This window comes from Pseudorasbora parva, chromosome 13, assembly GCF_024679245.1.
Source record: "Pseudorasbora parva isolate DD20220531a chromosome 13, ASM2467924v1, whole genome shotgun sequence".
Lineage (NCBI taxonomy): Eukaryota > Metazoa > Chordata > Actinopteri > Cypriniformes > Gobionidae > Pseudorasbora > Pseudorasbora parva.
This window is the reverse complement of record NC_090184.1, coordinates 31,485,949-31,506,303: the sequence shown is the minus strand read 5'-3', so window position 1 is coordinate 31,506,303 and position 20,355 is coordinate 31,485,949. Positions and strand designations below refer to the sequence as shown.

At 36.0% G+C, this 20,355-nt stretch overlaps 2 protein-coding genes across 2 annotated transcripts; one reads left to right on the top strand and one right to left on the bottom strand.

The window, feature by feature from the left end:
• Nucleotides 1-883: 883 nt before the first annotated feature.
• Nucleotides 884-3,450, bottom strand: tmco1 (transmembrane and coiled-coil domains 1). The gene is made up of 7 exons (XM_067412694.1): nucleotides 2,912-3,450; nucleotides 2,685-2,762; nucleotides 2,549-2,608; nucleotides 2,327-2,373; nucleotides 2,096-2,163; nucleotides 1,789-1,933; nucleotides 884-1,551 (listed from the first exon to the last, which is right to left on the bottom strand). The coding sequence occupies exons 1-7, from the start codon at nucleotides 2,979-2,981 to the stop codon at nucleotides 1,453-1,455; spliced, it is 567 nt and encodes a 188-aa protein (XP_067268795.1). The 5' UTR covers nucleotides 2,982-3,450; the 3' UTR covers nucleotides 884-1,452.
• Nucleotides 3,451-7,322: 3,872 nt separating this feature from the next.
• Nucleotides 7,323-20,133, top strand: uck2a (uridine-cytidine kinase 2a). The gene is made up of 7 exons (XM_067413930.1): nucleotides 7,323-7,473; nucleotides 12,319-12,478; nucleotides 12,919-13,015; nucleotides 13,702-13,844; nucleotides 13,989-14,086; nucleotides 15,824-15,872; nucleotides 17,065-20,133. The coding sequence occupies exons 1-7, from the start codon at nucleotides 7,369-7,371 to the stop codon at nucleotides 17,199-17,201; spliced, it is 789 nt and encodes a 262-aa protein (XP_067270031.1). The 5' UTR covers nucleotides 7,323-7,368; the 3' UTR covers nucleotides 17,202-20,133.
• Nucleotides 20,134-20,355: the final 222 nt, after the last annotated feature.

Genomic DNA, 20,355 nt, shown 5'->3' with positions numbered 1-20,355 from the left:
AAATGTGTTCAACCAACATATCTACCTAAACAACAAATCTACCATCCAGAACATAATTAAATGGTTAGTCCTTGTGACTCCAGGTGTTGAACCTTAATTTTATGACGTGACAAGAATACTTGTTCACAAAAAGCAAACAAAATAATGATTTTATTCAACAATCTCATCTCATCCGTGCCAGTCTCCTACACTTTTGACGTAGGGTAAACAATGCAGCACTTTCGAGTTCTACGGTAGAACGGTGGCTCACCATTGGCTAGCTCCTGTGTCAGCATCACACGCATGCTTCATGGTGCTCACATGAACAGCGTCAGCCAATGGCAAGCCAGCGTTCTGACCTAGCGCTTCAAAAGTGCTGCACTGCATTAACTATGTCAATAGCATAAGAGACTGGCAAAGACGAAAGAGGATTGTTGAATAAAGTCATTATTTTTAAACACCTATTCTTGTTACTTCAAAAAATTAAGGTTAAACCACCATAATCATATTGACATTTTAAGGGTGTCTTTACTACCTTCCTGGACCTTGAAAGTAGTAATTAAATTGCTGTCTGTGGAGGGGTCAGAGAACTCACCGATTTCATCAGAAATATCTTAATTTGTGTTCCGAAGATGAACGAAGGTCTTACTGGTTTGAAACGACATGACAGCGAGTAATTAATGACAATTTTTTAGGGGGTGTTTTGGGTGAACTAACCCTTAAAAGCTAGATTATCAATCTGTGACATTATAAAAAGAAACATTATCTAACAGTAGAATAAACTTTATTCTGTGGTGAAAACTGCACAAGGCTAAAACTTTACTCTAAATTGTAAAACAATGACTAAACGACAACCCTATGCATTATTATCCTCTCTTTTTTTTAAATAAAAACTGTACAGCTCTTTGCTTAGTCAATTATTTTAATTCTGTACAAATGTAATTTCATCATTAAATAGTGAAATAAACTAACTACAGATGATCAAATAAATGCACAAGGTCTAAACTCACAAAACTCTTTAACTTAAATAAATGCTTACATAGACAATTTAAAAAAAAGAAAAATATATTCTAAGAACCCAGGGATGAAATTATTCTCTGAAATTGTCAATATTAATGTTATATTAATTACTGTTGCTTGTAGTTAATCATAAAATAAGGGTTTCAACAAAAAATCTTTTTAGCCTTCGGAGCGTAAAAAAAAAAGGTTTAAAGAAATGCTTAAGACTGAATTTACATTCATAACTACCTTTGCTCAAGAAACATTTTCTGTTAGAATTGGGACCACATATAAGTTATACATTTACCTGATTTAAAAAATAAAAGAAAACCCACACAAATGTACACGACTTCTGTGGTCATCACAGGTATTGGTAGCTGCACAACCTGACTATCATCCTCTCACATTGAGTGTTCCTCACACAATGTACAGCTGAGTGTCTCATCTTTTTTGTAAGTACCTCACTACAAAAGTTTATGAAAACTTGGCAGCTTGAGGAGGAGGTCCTAAAAACCCTCCAGCCTGTTTAGTGGCGGCACGGGAGGGGGCGAGACCTAACATCTTCTGGATATTCTGAAAAAGAAAATTATTCAGTGGTAAACATTAGGGCATGCATTACATAAAACAACTGAACAGTGTAAAAATGTAAACTATTCCCTCAAAACTGCATTTACAATTACTTATTACAATTTGGATTTTGCCCCATTCACTCACTAGTAATTTAAGCGACCTTGAGCTTTTGAAAAGCGTTATATTAATAAAACTTTTTGTTCTTCTTCTAATAATATATAAACAACAGATTAACATTACCTGTCGAATCGACATGGTGCACAGGATGTAGAGAAAGATGAAGGAACAGTCGGTGTAATCTTCACCAAGGAGGTTACGGTGTGAGAGGCCTTGGATGTACGACAATGGGACGAATGGAAGTTTGGCCACAACGCGACCATCAAAGCTGGAAGAGGGGGAAAAACAGCCAGAATATCTTTAAAAACACAAATGGAGTAGCTGCCCATTTTAGGTAACTTTAGCAAATCAAACCACTATTAGCATAAGGTATTATTGAACATTTATAACAAAGTGCATCTGTGATAATACAATGAGTTGGTCTACTTACATGGAGTTGAACATGCCCATCAAAGCAGTGAAGCAAAAGCCAATGGCAAACATTGATTTCATCCGGACCTGCAATTAAAATATCTTTAATATAATGCCATGTCCAAACAAAACAAAAATAAGCTTGTTAGACAGATCACTACACTTACTATGAAAATTAAAAATAAGTAAAATAAAATTATGAATTATATGATACAAATTTTGAGAAGTGGAATAGAAAATATTAGAATACCATGGACAGGTCTCTGTTATTGTTCTTGAGTTTCTCCTCTTGTCTCTCTGTTGAAGATAACATTATAGTTATTCCATTTATTCAGGGTTAATAATAATTTTGTATAACAACATTAACTATTTAATTTGTACTCATTGTTAATAATAATTATTTACTACAATAACAACAATAGCTTGATGATCTCGTTTTATAATAGTAACGTAGTAATTTTAATTATTTTACCTATTTTCTTTTTCTGTTGACGCCCAGCTGATTCAGTAATTGTCTCCTTCTTTTTCTCCACTAAAACATGTTGCAAAAATTTAAACGGCGGTCATTTGGATTATGCAAAAGGACACATGCTTTTTTCATAACTTACGTTTTTTACTTTGTTTTTCAACCTCAGCCTTTAATCTCTTGTATTTGTCTGTGCGGTACACCAGAACCCATGTTATTCCTGTAGAAACAGATCGAGGCACACGGTAATACAACACCACCAGAGCTTAAGAATTTGTCCTGTATTTATTTGCTGAGCTTAGGACATTCTAGACACTCGCTAAACAGATTTCCGACATGAATTTCAAAATAGCGTTTAACGTTACATACCTTCCGCTAATAATGCTGTGCAAATAGATATAAACACGATTAGGATCGTATCTGCAAACATTGTGCTCATTTTGGAAAAACGATTAGAAGGCTGATAATAATACTTGTTAATACTTTGGTTCTACGGCCACCTCTACTGTAGCAGCGTCAGCATTACTGTGGTGATATCATCAATGTGCGCCTAGCTTCTTCTTTTTTTGTTTTTAACGGCGGTTGGCAAACCAGCTTTTGTGTGTATCCGCCACCTACTGGGCTGGAGCGTGAAGCTTTGCTGGACAAGGAAGATAGAGGAGAAAAAAAGATATTCCAATAAGCAGTGGTCGGTTTTGAATTATTGTTCAGCAAGTTCATTAATGCTATCCTTTTAATTGCCACAGCAATAGCCTCTTCTATGAGCTGAGATTTTCTTCTTTAAAACCAGCGCTTTTTAATACAACTTGTTTGACTGTTTCTGTTAATCCACATATGCTGCAAAATCCTGTACTGTTTTTACAAATTTAAAAAAGTGATTGATTCAAATCTGCGTGTCCAATACGAAATGGAGAAATTACTATCTTTCTACTACTGGCCTTTCCACAAACTTTTCAAATAAGAATCTTCCCTTTCCTTCATGTATCCATGACTCTTGCCATCTATTCTTCACTATCTTTTTAATAATACCTTTTATTTCAGCTTTCCCTAGAGGGGCATTAGCATATTCTTGTATGCTTTAAGGCCTTTTTTGCCAATTCATTTTCCTGCAATGCCCACATGAGCAGGAATCCACAGAAAAAAACTAGGCTATTTTACTCCTGACTGATTTATTCTGAAGAGAATCTGATTTGAAATTAGAATTAGAAAAAGATTTTATGAATGTCCTGTCTTGAGTCAGATCTTCCATTTTTTAAACTAATAAGGCTTGATAAGAAATCAGAACAAATCACAACCTCAGACAACTGTGCCTCTTCCACCCATATTGAATTGCAATCAGTTCTGAATAAACAGATCAAAAATTAGATGTTCTTTTACTTATTTTAAAATCCAGCTATGGAATTACTACTGTAAGCCCAGATTCAGGATCTTTTGAGCTGTCAGTAAATATTTGAATACAACCCTACTCTTGATCTATTGTTTCACCAACACATCTTTTGGAATCTTTTGCTGATATTTATTTATTCCAGCAAGTTTAGGTCGAGCAATGGCATTGGGAGTAACGAGCATCCCCACTGTCGGACTAATTTCATACTCAAAAATTCCCATTCTTTGTGCCTCATTATTAGGATCCCATCCAAAACTTACCTTTTTTGAAAATTCATATCCCCAGCAGTTCTTAAGAACATATTTAACAGGGTGGCTATTCTTATGTCCTTTTCCTGATATCCAATAAACCATTTTCAACTGTTGCTTTGCTCCCATTTGCAGCAACTGGAGATGTCAAGCACCACAGCAAATTCTTAAAGCCAGATTGTATTTCAACCTTTTTAATATGCAATGCTGATGCTGAAGAATAAACAATGCTACAAACTATAGCTCTTATACAGGAATATATATTTTTCTTAATGATGTTTGCTCCCCAGTCTATCCCAGCCAAGCATCAGAGTTAATTACCTTCTTACATTTATTTACTATACTTTGAATATTCAATCCAAATGTTGCCTTAGAATCCATCCATATTCCTAAGAACTTGATTTCTGTTACTTGTTCTAAAACCTGTTTATACAACCGTAGACTTATTTTTTGACATTTTTCTTTCTTAAGAAACACACTCCATTATTTTTGTTTATAGAGAATCTGAATCCCCATTCATTTTTCAACTTCATTTATAACCCCCTGCATTTTACCTTCAACTTTTTTATAATTTCTTCCTCTTTTCCACAATGCTCCGTCGTCCGCATACAAAGATTTTCCTATTCCTGATTCAACTTTTGAAAAAATATCATTAATCATAATATTAAATAAAATAGTACTACAAACACTTCCTTTAGGTGTAATTCTCAAGGTAATTCAATTAAGGAAATTACTTTACTTGCGTGATGCAAAACTGAATTTCAGTGTCTCAGTGTCAGAAATCATTCTAATATGAGGATTTACTGCTCAAGATACATTCATGATGATTATCAATGTTGAAACAGCTGTGTATTTTTTTATTTTATAGTATTCTTTGATTAAATAGAAAGTTCAAAAGAACAATATTTATCTGAAATATAACGCTTTTGTAACATTGTACTATGTTTTGGGTCTGTAAGAATATATATATATATATATATATATACAGGTCCTTCTCAGAAAATTAGCATATGTGATAAAAGTTATTTTCCATAATGTAATGATAAAAATTAAACTTTCATATATTTTAGATTCATTGCACACCAACTGAAATTTTTTCAGGTCTTTCATTGTTTTAATACTGATGATTTTGGCATACAACTCATGAAAACCCAAAATTCTATCTAAAAAAATTAGCATATAATGAAAAGGTTCTCTAAATGAGCTATTAACTTAATCATCTGAATCAACTAATTAACTCTAAACACCTGCAAAAGATTCCTGAGGCTTTTAAAAACTCCCAGACTGGTTCATCACTCAAAACCGCAATCATGGGTAAGACTGCCGACCTGACTGCTGTCCAGAAGGCCATCATTGACACCCTCAAGCGAGAGAGTAAGACACAGAAAGAAATTTCTGACTGAATAGGCTGTTCCCAGAGTGCTGTATCACGGCACCTCAGTGGGAAGTCTGTGGGCAGGGAAAAAGTGTGGCAAAAAACGCTGAACAATGAGAAGAGGTGACCGGACCCTGAGGAAGATTGTGGAGAAGGACCGATTCCAGACCTTGGGGGACCTGCGGAAGCAGTGGACTGAGTCTGGAGTAGAAACATCCAGAGCCACCGTGCACAGGCGTGTGCAGGAAATGGGCTACAGGTGCTGCATTCCCCAGGTCAAGCTCCTTTTGGGCTACAGAGAAGCAGCACTGGACTGTTGCTCAGTGGTCCAAAGTACTTTTTTCAGATGAAAGCTAATTTTGCATGTCATTCGGAAATCAAGGTGCCAGAGTCTGGAGGAAGACTGGGGAGAAGGAAATGCCAAAATGCCTGAAGTCCAGTGTCAAGTACCCACAGTCAGTGATGGTCTGGGCTGCCATGTCAGCTGCTGGTGTCCGGCCACTGTGTTTTATCAAGGGCAGGGTCAATGCAGCTAGCTATCAGGAGATTTTGGAGCACTTCATGCTTCCATCTGCTGAAAAGCTTTATGGAGATGAAGATTTAGTTTTTCAGCACGACCTGGCACCTGCTCACAGTGCCAAAACCACTGGTAAATGGTTTACTGACCATGGTTACTGTGCTCAATTGGCCTGCCAACTCTCCTGACCTGAACCCCATAGAGAATCTGTGGGATATTGAGAAGAGAAGGTTGAGAGACGCAAGACCCGACACTCTGGATGAGCTTAAGTCCGATATCGACGCATCCTGGGCCTCCATAACACCTCAGCAGTGCCACAGGCTGATCGCCTCCATGCCACACCGCATTGAAGCAGTCATTTTTGCAAAAGGATTCCTGACCAAGTATTGAGTGCATAACTGAACATAATTATTTGAAGGTTGACTTTTTTTGTATTAAAAACACTTGGCTGTTTGCCAAAATCATCAGTATTAAAACAATAAAAGACATGAAATATTTCAGTTGGTGTGCAATGAATCTATAATATATGAAAGTTTAATTTTTATCATTACATTATGGAAAATAATGAACTTTATCACAATATGCAAATTTTTTAGAAGGACTTGTATATATATATATATATATATATATATATTTTTTTTTTTTTTTTTTGGGAAAGAACTTAAAAAAATTAATACATTTATTTAGCAGGGATGGATTAAATTGATCAAGTGACAGTATTGACATTTATAATGTTGCAAAAGCTTTATATTTCAGATAAATTCTGTTCTTTTGAACTTTCTATTCATCAAAGAATCCTAAAAAATGTTTTTACTGTTTCAAGATTGATAATAATCATAAATGTTTCTTGAGGAGTAAATCATATTAGAATTATTTCTGAAGGATCATGTTACACTGAACGTGCTCAAATTTCAGCTTTGCATCACAGGAATAAAGACATTTTAAAATATATTCAAATAGAAAAAAGATATATATTTCACAATATTACAGCTTTTTGTATTTCTAATAACATAAATGCAGCCTTGGTGAGACTTATTTAGAAAATATATTAAAAAAAATCAATCTTACCTAAATTCTAAAATTTTAATTTCTAAAATGTAAAATTAGAATTTAATGCTGATGTTTTAAATACTTTTCATACTTTCATATAACCTGGATATCTAGAAATTCCAACTAACAAAATGTAATTCACAAAGGGTCCATAGGAAAAGGTTAGACACAATTGAAAGGAAGGGGGAGGAGGAGCTGCTGCTTGCCGTGGTAAAAGCTGCCCATAGTCTCAGTGTGCTCACTGACAGCATGGCAGGAGACAGCGACAGCAAGTTGGACAATCAAGCCGAAAATGAGCATGTTGTCAGGCAACCTTTCCTCATCGGGGTAGCCGGCGGCACTGCCAGCGGCAAGGTTGGCATTCTGCTTTACCTTACATGAATATTAGCCTAATTATCGTTTGTTTTTGTGTTTGTCAGAGAGATGAGATGAGCGCACTCTGACCGCGTGGCTCATTGTCACGGAATCATCGGTGTGCACATTTATTTTATTTTCCTGAGATGGTTTGACAGGTCCGACGTAAAAACGGCCATGTAGGCTAGACATTTAGTGACATAATTTATTATTTTATTTCTTAAAATCAATTATGCATTTAGACAAAATAAATAGCCTAACTAATAAATGATGGTAGTATTTTAAAATTGTTATAACCTACCCGTACAGTGAGAATGTATTGAGTACTTTGGTACATTATATCTCTTCAAACAAAGCTGTTGGTGATTTCCCTGATATAGACAGCTCCCACACACCGTCGCCATACATAAACCATGGCGATGGTGCACGTATACCAACTTGTTAATAAGCATTTATTCATTATTATTATTTTCATCTGAAATGCCCAATAGCTAGTTTAACTCGTTTGCGAGACGTAACAGGGTTGTTGTGGATCAGGCGTTGTTGTGTCGAAGCAAATGTCTGTCTTTTGTTGTTACAAAACGTAATGAAACTTGCGCCCGGTAAATCACTACAATCGCTCTGACATTCCATTAATATTCAGTAAAATCCCGTCCGCTGTCGAACACCTTATTTACACTTTTACTTTACAACATGATGTGAGGAAAGTCTAACTTCGCGATTATAGTTATATGTGAAGGAAGCATTGTCCGCTAGGATAACAGTTATGATACAAGCACAAAGAACGGTCTTTGTTTCATTGGTTGATGGTTTGTGATATCAGAGAATGAGATAACAGGCTCTATATATGAGTGATTAGCGTTAAACATAAATAACTACCGAATTTGGACGATAAAGATGAGTAATCGCGGAGCTTTTGTTGGTTAACGTTATTGGGGTCAGCAGCGGCACAGCGAATGTGTCACATCTTACCTCATTTACTGCGTAAAGGCGGCGTGCGTGCGTGCGTGCGTACGCAGTGATGCGTCAAAGACATGGTCAAAGACGGATGCTTCAGTGAAGAAGTTTTGTTTAAAAATATGGATAGATCATATTTTCTCTCAGGGTAATTTGTGTATTGGATTGAATAATAGTTTACTGTAAAAAAAAAAAAAAAGTTTAAAGTTACAAATGCCATAAACAAAATGTTACAATTTAAGACACAAATACACAGATGCTACAATACACATTTTTTTAAAAGTTGCAATACTACCCAATAAAAAATTATATAGGCTACAATATAACAGAGAGAGAAAACCAATGTACTTAACTGTTATAATTCATTTTTGAATGACAATAGTTTTTTTTGTTGTGTTTTTTATGTAGCATATGGAAGCCCATTTTTGCCACATAAGCAAAACATGATTTAGTAAATCTTAAATATGACAAAGTAAAAATTCATTTTTTTTACTTTTAATATGTTATATTTAGGGCCTACTATGTCAATTTAAACTTTTTATTTAATATAAATGCATTTTTGTTTTGTTTGGCCGGGTCGCCGCTAGCTTAGCTTAGCATAATGAATGGAATCCTATGTTGCCAGCTAGCATGTCCCAAGTAAAAGTGATCCAAAGTGATGTCATGATTTAGACTTTTTATGTCATAACTAAAATTATGATAATTACGTGGCCTACCATTGCATGTAATGACCACTCTGTTTAGTCATGATTTTAAATGTCTCTATACATAACTTGTCTGTTCCTTTCTTCCGTTTACTTATCTTGTTTGCTTATGTTGTGACTGCTATCTCCCAGCTGTCAGGTGTGCAGGTTTCTCTCTACCGCACTGCATGGGAGAATGTGTTGTCTGTTTTCTCAGTGAAAAATGCTTTGACTCCTTCAAGCAGTATGTTATCATTCCTGTGGCCATGTAGACACTGAATGTTTTGTCCAGTGCTAATGTTATGCTCTCAGTGTGCTGTTTAAGGACACCAGTTTCTTTACTACCTGGAACTGCTTTACCAAATCAGATAATTGACTGAAACAATTCTATGTTTAATGCAGCCATTTATTTTCATTGAGTGTGTCGGCATCGCAGCCCACTTGATTCCCTTTAGGGGTAGCATTTGCATTACATTTTCTAATTGCAGAAACAGAAGTCACAATAGAAGTTAGACGGCTTTTCGAATAAGAAAACAAGGGCGGGACTTATTTTTGACCATCATGATTTGATTGGATTGGATCTTGTACCATTAAAAGAAGTGTTTGAGCTTTTTTTCACAACTTTAGCACAGTGGAAAGTAATTTTAATAAATGGGACCTTGTTCCCAGTAAGTGTTTCCCGTAATTAATACAAATTACTGCTTCATTGTTCGTTTTTCAAAATGCTGCTTGTCCATTTGAATTGCACACTGTAAAAAAGAGTTCATCTCTATATTTAAATATGTGGTTGTGTATCACCGTCAATATGGTTTAAGGACCCACTATGCAGAATTGAAGTTGAAATTTGCTATAAATACAAGAACAATGGTTTTCTTGCCAATTCAAAGTTATTGTGAGACAGGTTAAACCCTCAAAAAAACTATATGCAACAAAGTTAATGCAATGAATGTGTTACTTTGAGCTGTGATTTATTTTGAGTGTGAGTGACAAAAGTTATTTTGTGAAATAAGGATTATTTCCGTAGTCAGAAGAAATGCATTGTGTGTTGTTTAACATATATGCATGGTGTGTGTGTATAACTTCTTATACAGGGTTTGGGGCAGTTTGAACTGATTGTAGATTGTGCATTAAATGGATTGAGGGATTGGCAGGCAGCATTTCTGCTGGTGATGGAAAGATTTGCAAGACATTTTAGCGCATGCACATAGGTTAGATTCAGCAGGGTTTCATCAGACTCTGCAGGATTCAGTTGAATATGCCTGCACTGCAGCCTGTCTCTTTCTTGGTGTGTGGTTGAGTCTGTACATGATCTGAACTAATTGACCGATATTAAAGCTTTTTTGTACTGTAATTTATGTAATTTCATAACAAACACACTTCTACATCAATAAATCAAGGGTCTGAAAGAGTGCAAAAAAGAAATTATCAGTGAACCCGATATAACAAACCCCATAACCGATTATGAAAAAAATATTGGGAAAATTATCGCTAAATTAAATTAATTAACACTAAGTTAAATATTCTAATCTTTCTTAATAGTAGCTTTCACTAGTCTGTTCTACATCATGCTTTGAGAAACTTTATGACAGCAAGTTATGTCATTTTTTTGCAGTGTTTATGAACCCTTTTCATATTAAGGTTGTTAGAGAGTATATAGTATAATATTATCATCATAAGTTAGAAAATTGTACACCATAGACCTTGTACATTTTAATGCTATTTCTCTCTTTTTTTGTGCTGGGCTCATCAGGGTGTGTCTCCTTCCTCCATATAATGCCATATATTGTGAGATGTGAGGTTGTCTATAAGACTGCTTGTTGGGATATAGATCATTTTTATGAAGATAGTCAGTGTATTAATCTAGATATTGTCAAGCTGCACAAGGCTGCTGAAATTTCTCTGTGAAAGTGTGAACAAACACCTGCCTGTGTTTTCATAACTGATCATGGTTTGTGGTATTTCCTACAGGGTGTGTCACCTGTGTGTGTGTGTGTGTGTGGTCCTTATAAACCCTACATTTTGAGGACAAAATGTTCCCACAAAGAAGACAATATGTGAACTCCTTGTCCATGTGGGGACATTTTTGTTCTCCATGAGGAAAACTGCTTCTAAATCAGAATAAATTATGTTTTTTGAACATGTAAACGTGCTGAAAGATTTCTGTGATGGGTAGGTTTAGGGTTAGGGGATATAATATACATTTTGTACTGTATAAAAATGATTGTCTATGGAAAGTCCCCATAATATCAGACCATGAAAACACAACATGTGTATTTTTGTTTCAGCAAAAAAAGGCTTCTAGGGGTTGAAAATGTAAAGTTCTGTGTTTATGCAAAGAATGGGAGTGGTGTGATTTTTCTTTTAAATGTAATGACTAAAAAAAAAGATTTGAAGTGATTTTTTTTTTTAATTTAATGTTTGTATTTAATGCATGTCATTGTTTTGTGTCATTTGTGTCCACAGCGCCACTAACAATACTAATAATGTGTATGTTTAACTAGCCTTTAAGTCTCATAAAACGGAAGTTGCGATAGTCTTTGCTTCACTATTGTAATATAAATCTGAGTGAAACTGCTCCAGAAGAAGAAAAGGTGTAGGGCGGGACTTAATTTTATCCATTAGGAATTGATTGGCTCATTGTGGTTTTTCATTGGTGTGATCTCGTGTGAGTGACAGGTTTTCCCGCCCTTGAGAAAGTAACACATAATTTCGCTGCAAGGGAGAGGGGAATTTTGATTAAAGATTAGGGGCACATACATTTTAATAATAGTATGATGTTGACAGATGCATAATTTATAATAAATACTGCAAAATAACAAGAATGGTACTTTTTTTTTTTATGGTGACTTTTAAGTATTGTTCAGTATAACAATTTATCAGTTCTTTTGTTTTGTCAAGATGAAAGTAATGTTGTTTAGTAAGTGAGTTAGATGAATCCAACTGATTTGTTGCAAACCAAATGTCAAAAGTGCCTCAAGTGCCCCTGAGTGCTGAACTGAGCACTATGAAAATCATTCAGATCTTGTATTTTTTATTATTATTTATTTAATTAAATTGGCCACCCACAGAAATTACACTATTAACCTTGAATTCTTCTGCCATTTTGTCAGAATTTCACAGTTTGAATGAATATTGCTCTCTGAAACTTGCTGTTAGAGCAAATATGTGCTGAACTACAATCCTGTTTTATTTTTAATTTTTTTAGTCATCAGTTTGTGGGAAGATTATGGAGCTCCTTGGCCAGAATAAGATCGACCATCATCAAAGGCAGGTGGCCATCCTCAGTCAGGACAGTTTCTACAGGGTACTGACACCTGAACAAAAGGCCAAGGCCCTAAAAGGACAATTTAACTTTGACCACCCAGGTAAAAGAGCTTCAAAGGCTCATGCTTACATTGATATATTTGTAGTATTATTTATATAATACTATTTATTATTTATCATTATATTATACTTTTTTTGTGCCTGATTCATGGTTCTTCATGTGAGCTTTTTGTATTGCCCAATACTGCTGCCTAGTGCAGTGTGTTATTGTGAGTAGAATACAGCTCAGACCATGATCGTGTGTGTGTGTGTGTGTGTGTGTGTGTGTGTGTGTGTGTGTGTGTGTGTGTGTGTGTGTGTGTGTGTGTGTGTGTAAGTGTGTGACTGTCTGCCTGACTCAGCCACCCTCATACACACTCATTCTGCAGCAGCAAGTGGTTTAATCACCTTTTTGCTTGTTCTCGATTTTCCCACCTCATATGGATCAGGAAACATCTGAACAAATTCTGTCTCACTGTCCATGTTTTATTCTGTATCACAGATGCGTTTGATAATGAGTTGATAGTCAAAACCCTGTGTGATATCATGGAGGGAAGAACGGTCCAAATTCCAGTCTACGACTTTGTTACTCATTCAAGGTCAGTTCAGACCACATTCGAGAACACATTAGATTGCTTAAGGGATACCTCACTCAAATATTTCAATATTGCTGAGTAAATTCATCATTACTACAAAACCAGAAGTCTTTGGCTAATCTTCAAAACACAAAGCATAAATTAAATCTGTTCATCATCAAAAATGCAGTTTTATCTCGTCACCAGACTCGGATTAAACCGCTTGATTCATACATATATATTTGTTCTACGATGCTTTTATGATCTTTTAAGTTTTTGTTACTTGGACTTTTAATGGAAGGACAGAAACCTCTGATTTCATTAAAAGTATTATAATTTGTGTTTCGAAGATTACCCAAAGTCATACAGGTTTGGAACAACATGAGGGTGAATAAATGATGATAGAATTCAATTTTTGGGTGAACTTACTCTTTAACTTATCATTGTATCGCATTGTATTTTTCTATGTGTGGATATATTTGTATTTATGTGAGTTTCAAACCACACATGATAGCAGCGTGTAAGAAGCAGGTATTTATTTTGGTTGCAGGAAAATAGCAGTTTCAGTGCTAAATGCAAATTCTCTTGCTTTGCTTACATACTTCTTGAGCATGCAATGTGAAAAAGGCCTTATCTTGATGTGTTACATAATCTGTTTGTTCAGGTATTTCCTGGATCCTGATACACTTTTGTTTTCCTTCCACATGCAGGAAAGAGGAGACGTTTGCTGTTTACCCAGCAGATGTGGTTTTATTTGAAGGAATTCTTATGTTTTATTCGCAAGAAATCCGAGATCTGTTTCAGATGAAGCTGTTTGTGGATACCGACGCAGATACACGTCTGTCACGCAGAGGTGTGTGTGGGTTTCAAACAGATCATTGACTCTCAACAAATATTCATAATTTGGTAGTGATAGGTCAATGTACAGGTATTTCAGTGCAATTTGATTCACATCTTACAGATGTCGCTCTCTCATCTCATTTCTTTTTGCACACAGTCCTGAGAGACATCAGTGAGAGAGGCCGTGACCTAGAGCAAGTGCTAAACCAATACATAACATTTGTTAAACCTGCCTTCGAGGAGTTCTGCCTACCAGTGAGTTTTACACTCTTCTATCATATACTGTATGCTAATGTACTATTTGAAATGTCATTTTATTTATTAATTCATTGTGTTTTTCTTTAAACATTTACACACATGCATACTACCACCAGACATTTGATCAGAAATCCAGTAAAAACAGTAATGTGTATATGTATATGTAATACACACACACACACACCGATCAGGCATAACATTATGCCTTCCTTCATAATATTGTGTTCGTCCCCCATTTGCTGCCAAAACAGTCCTGACCTGTCGAGGCATGGACTCCACTAAACCCCTGAAGGAGTGCTGTGGTATCTGACTGGCACCAAGATCTGTTCGCAGCAGATCCTTTAAGTTCTGTAAGTTGTGAGGTGGGGCCTCCATGGATCAGGGTTTTTTGTTGAGCACATCCCACAGATGCTCAATTGGATTGAGATCTGGGGAAATTGGAGGCCAAGCCAACACCTCAAACCATTCCAGAAACATTTCTCTTTTGTGGCAGGGCACATTATCCTGCTGAAAGAGGCCACAGCCACCAGGGAATACCATTTCCATGAAAGGTTCCCATGGTCTGCAACAATGCTTAGGTAGGTGGTACGTGTCAAAGTAACATTTTCATGGATGGCAGGACCCAAGGTTTCCCTACAGACAGAGGTGGACAGTAACTAAACACATTTGCTTATTAGAAGAGTGATCCAGAATGCTGCGGCACATCTTGTATTCAATGAGCCCAAAAGGGCTCACGTCACACCACTATTCATCTCTCTGCATTGGCTACCATTCGCTTCCCGGATCAAATTCAAAGCTCTGACTCTTGCTTATAGATCTTCCACAAGCTCAGCACCCGCATACTTCGACTTACTCCTACGAGTCTACACACCCACCAGAAGCCTTCGCTCAGCTAATGAGCGAAGGCTTGTGGTACCATCTTAGAGAGGCATGAAATCCCTCTCCAGGACTTTTTCTTTCATTGTTCCTGGTTGGTGGAACGATCTTCCGTCCTCGATATGCACGACAGAATCACTCGCTTCATTCAAAAGACAGGTAAAAACTAATTTCTTCCATGAACACTTAATCTTACATAAAAAATTTTAAATCCCCTCTACTTCTCTTTTCTTCTTCCCTTTTCTGATTTTTGCTACTCTGAGTAGTGTACAGATCTTGGTATTTGGGGCACTTTTTGCGTTTCTTTGCCTCTTCTTGACGGATCACTTCCTGTACTCCTGAGTTGTAAGTCGCTTTTGATAAAAGTGTCTGCTAAATGTAAATGTAAATTTACTGTTCCTTCCTTGGACCACTTTTTATAGACTGGAACACCCTACAAGAGCCACAGTTTTGGAGATGCTGTGACCCAGTTGTTTAGCCTTCACAATTTGGCACTTGTCAAACGTGCTCAAATCTGTACACTTGCCCATTTTTCCCGCTTCTAACACATCAACTTTGAGGACAAAATGTTCACTTGATGCCTAATATATCCAACCCATTAACAGGTGTTGTGATATATATAATCAGTGTTATTCATTTCACCTGTTAGTGGTCATAATGTTATGCCTGATAGATATATATAAAATTAATGTATATATGTGTATATTTATATATGGATCCAATATAAGTCTTTAAAGATACGAGAGAGCGTATTTCTGGCATTCTGTCAAGAAAGCAGGCTGTGAAATATTTGCCCAGTAGAATTTAGCGGTTGTTGTTGATTATCAAATCTCTTTTTTTCATTTGTTTTTCTCGCAGACAAAAAAGTATGCTGATGTGATCATTCCAAGGGGAGCTGATAATCTGGGTGAGATTTGTTTGTCCAAATGTGCTAAGATTTTACCATGGAAGAGAGGAGACCCAAATACTTGGAAATGGATATGTTTTGGAACGGTTTATCATATACATGTATTGTTTTAAAAACAGGATCGCTTGAAGGTGCCAATCAAGGCCGCAATTCAATTCTTGATAGCTTGAGCTTTTCAGCATTCCAAAACAAAATATTTCGTCGCTTTTTACATTTACTAGAAGTAGTGTGCGTGCGTGCGTGCGTGCTTGTGCGTGTTTTTGCGAAATATCAGAAATTATTAGCCTGAGAATCCAGACCCACATCAAGATATTTGGTCTGGAAACTCACCATAGACAGGGCTCAATCCGAGGGGCAGGATAAACGGTTGTCTTTCAAACTCCCTCTGCACGCGATAGGATAGCGCTACTCCAACCAGAGCAACGAAGGTGAAACAGAGCTTGTTGATAGATTAAACATTCACCGTATCCGGTCGGCTAAACTCAGAACACATCTTCCCTTTTTAAAAATGACTTCAGTGCCGTTCTTTGTTCTTTTCTCAGAGAAAAGCTGAACTCCAAGTCTTCCAGTCAAAGGACTGCCAGCTTCGCAGTCAAAGCTGATTCGAAAGACCGCCGCCGTCAGTTTCTGTGTTTACTAGACAACAGAAGCACGCAAACGCAACTCGGCCGTCGTCATTATGGCCCCGCCCACCGACTCTATACACTATGTGATTGGCCCATCCAGATTTTGAGGAATACAGCTCAGAAGGGTATTGAGAGTTCCTAGACGACACTTGCGGGCAGATTAATTTTTCTGCCGCTAGGGTGCGTCTAGATTACTAGGCTAAGAAAATATGGTATGACAGGTATTAAAAGGAGAGGGTGAAATATGAGGGTATTTCCCCAGATCCCCACTTTTCAAAATGCTTATAAATCATACAGGATGAGTTTTTTTAAAAAGTAAAAATGCTGAATGTTTCCTGTGATGGGTAGTTTTAGGGGCAGGGTAGGGGGATGAAATATGATTTGTACAGTATAAAAATCTTTACACCTATGGAATGTCCCCACAATTCACAAAAACAAACGTGTGTGTGAGTGAGTGAGTGAGTGAGTGAGTAACTTTCCATGACACAAAAACTATTGTCATTAATGGTTTAATAAAAAATTACTTGTAAAGCAACTTTACATGGTTTGTTTCTCTCCCTCTCTAGTTGCCATAAATTTGATAGTGCAGCACATTCAGGATATTCTGAATGGGGGCTTGACCAAACGCTTGAATGGATACCTCAACGGCCACAGCACGCCTCGTAAACGGCATCCCTCAGAGTCCAGTAGCAGGCCGCATTGACCAGCTCTCTACCAGGACATCAGGGAATGCAGGAGAGAATGAATGTTTGAAGAATGGATGCAAGAGAAAATAAGGATTGCGTGTGAATTTTGTTAATTAGCCAACACTGTATAAGAAAAAAGAATCACAAAAAATTTCACGATTTTCAAAGACTGCCTTTTATTTCATTCTACTTCCTTCTTTGTTTTTTTTGGACTGGCTACACTTGATGTTTTAGAAGTTAGAAAGGTAAATAGAGCTTCAAGTTCTGTGATTGTTAAAGGTCAAAATGGATTTCACTATTTATTTTAGCTTTTTTTTTTAAAGTTTTTTTTTGTTTTGTTGTACTTCTTGAAGAGTAGGTTTGTTGAATAAAAGGGCGGATGCAGATAATTAAATATTTAATGACTCCATGGTAATGAGGATTGAACATAATTTATTTATTTTTAATCCTTTTTTTCTATCAGAAAGGACTGCATGTATAAATGTATTTAAATAATCTTTTCATGTTGTGTTTTTTTTCATCACTGAAAAACCCTTTTGAGGCCAAAAGCAATTGATGTTTTATTTTTATTTTTCCTTTTTTTTTATTTTTTTTGGTTGTCAGTAATGGAATAAGTTTAGTATTCTGGCATTATTGATATGATGCCCCTTTAAGTGTTTCTTGCAGAAGGATGAACGTATATTCCTTTATTTCACTTAAACAACTCAGGCATTGTTGCTATGTCACAGGCCTCTCAGGGTGTAGTTACTACAAATGAAAACGAACTCACTTTCATGCTAAAAGGAAAGAGAACAAAATATATACTAATTTTCCACAGTCAATATAAAAGACATCAGAGACCACCACTCTTAAATAGAAAGGGCAATAATCAGGCTAAGCAAGACTAAATTAGCTTATGTGGTGGGTATATGCTGTACATTGATCATATCGGTTCTGACTTTGAATTGAAGCCCTTTTGAGTGTTACAGTGGCCACACACAGAAGACTTAATCCTAGCACCTCTAGAATATATTGAGATGCCAACTGATCTTTATTTACTTCATGTACTTTAAAACCAAGTCCCATGGTTGATTATGTGGCTTGCTTTGGAAGGTTAGCATGAATGATGATCTATTTGTCAAGAGATTTATGTTCATAAACTATGCACTGTATCCTTGACTCTAATATTGCAATTTGACACTCAGTTTATGATTATCTTTAATTAGACTTGTGAGGCATTTATACAAATGGAGATGCTTACTTGAAAGGAATTCTCAGTCTTATCCTTTGCACTGTTTTTTTCCATGGTGTTTTATTTTCTTTCTTTCCAGTTTTAAACTAATCTAACCACTATTTAACCTGTGTTGTGACTTCATAGATGCCCTGGCTACCCATAATATTTACACCATAATGCCACGTCTTTGACAAACTCACCAAAGAGTTAAATGAGTGTTTTTCAGCATGTGTTTGTTCAAGCGGTTTAATTTTCATACAAAATACATATTTCCCCTGATGCTCTGTTTTCTGTATCTTAGAGCTTCAGAAAAGCCATTTCATCTTCCGTTTGATCTTGAAATCTTTCACTTAAAATTGGTTAATCACTGATATACATACAGTTCTTATTCAACATAATTTTATTTATTCTTTCAAATTGCTGCTATACAGGGTGACTCATCATTTGTATGTAGAAAATTCTAAATGATCCACTATTGAATGATGTGAATATTTATTTGATTGAATATGATCGTTTTGCTTTAACATCATTTAAAAATCAGGTTATCACATTCAGACTATATGACATTTAGACCGGATCGGAGTCATCACCAGTTATATCTGGGTCAGAAGCAAAATACTACTTTTCAATACTTTGATGTTTTCACCCAAGGTTTTAATTTTTGTTGGCCTTGGTCTCACTTAGGTATTAAATGTGTGATTCAATCAGCATGGTAATAAAAAAATTAGACATCTAATGAACAGATGCTTCTCAAGAACCAGTTTGAAACCTCTGCAACAAATTTTGTGCCATCATAACATTTTTGCGTGTGAAATTACAGACTGTTCTTTTTGTTTTTGTTTTTACCTTAGCTAAATATTGTAAATATTACTTTTCTAAACTACACTTGGTTACTCAACCATCCGCGCTATTGAACAGAGATATTACCTCTCATCAGGGTTTTGATATATTAGCACAGATTTAAACACCAGCTTTTAAAAATGCAGTACATCTTACAAACAATTATTTTCACTCAACCACACAGTTCATCCTTGAATAAAGTTGTGATTTCATCTCATTATCATTTTAGCAACTTGCACACCCAGTTTGTAATCCTACTTGACTGAAAATGATGCAAATACAACATTGTTTTTTCTGAAGTTTGTGGGATTCCAAAGATTTAAGCTATTGTCATTGTTAAATGTGCAATCACTTAGTTGGCTCCCACACTACTGTCTGTGATTATAGCAAATACCGATTTTACCAGAATATGCTACCTTTATTTATGTTGACATTAGAAAGAAATCATAGTCTGGAACAGATTAGCCATGAAGTCTTGTTGTGAAGAGGAGTGACTTTGGAAGGGATTTTAAAACAGTGGTGTTCTGCATGATGTATCATAAGCCTATATGTTCAAATATTGATGCCTTTGAGTTTTGGTGCTTGCAAAATGGGTGCAAATGCAAAGAAAGCCAAAACCATTCTAAAACTGGAAAGACTGCATGCTTTTGTTGTTGGACCAAATAAAACTACAGTTGCAAGGCTTTAAAACAGCATTTCTGTAACATTGCAATGGGTATTGATAACACTTTATCTTGAAATGTTACTTTTGAAGCTGGATATGGGCTTTTTTTTCCTTTTTAAGTGTCTCTGTGGTTTAATAAATCCATTATGTATTCATGATACAAGTGTAAACAATCACAGAATGTTGTATAACAAAGTGGTTGACAGCCAAGCTGAATAAAAAAGTTTTTGTACCCATGTTCATTGCCTCAATTTAACACACTGCTGCATGAGTGCTGTGACATTTGCTTGCATCAGAGGGGGAAAAAAGACTTTAAAGAGTAAATCCCTCTCTTTTAAGATCTTTATTGCTAGCTGGACAGAACTACACAATGGTTTAGATTAGAACAAAGATGCTATGAAAGAATACGCAACACTAACAGGTTCATGGGGGTCATGTTGTGCTTTTGGTCAAC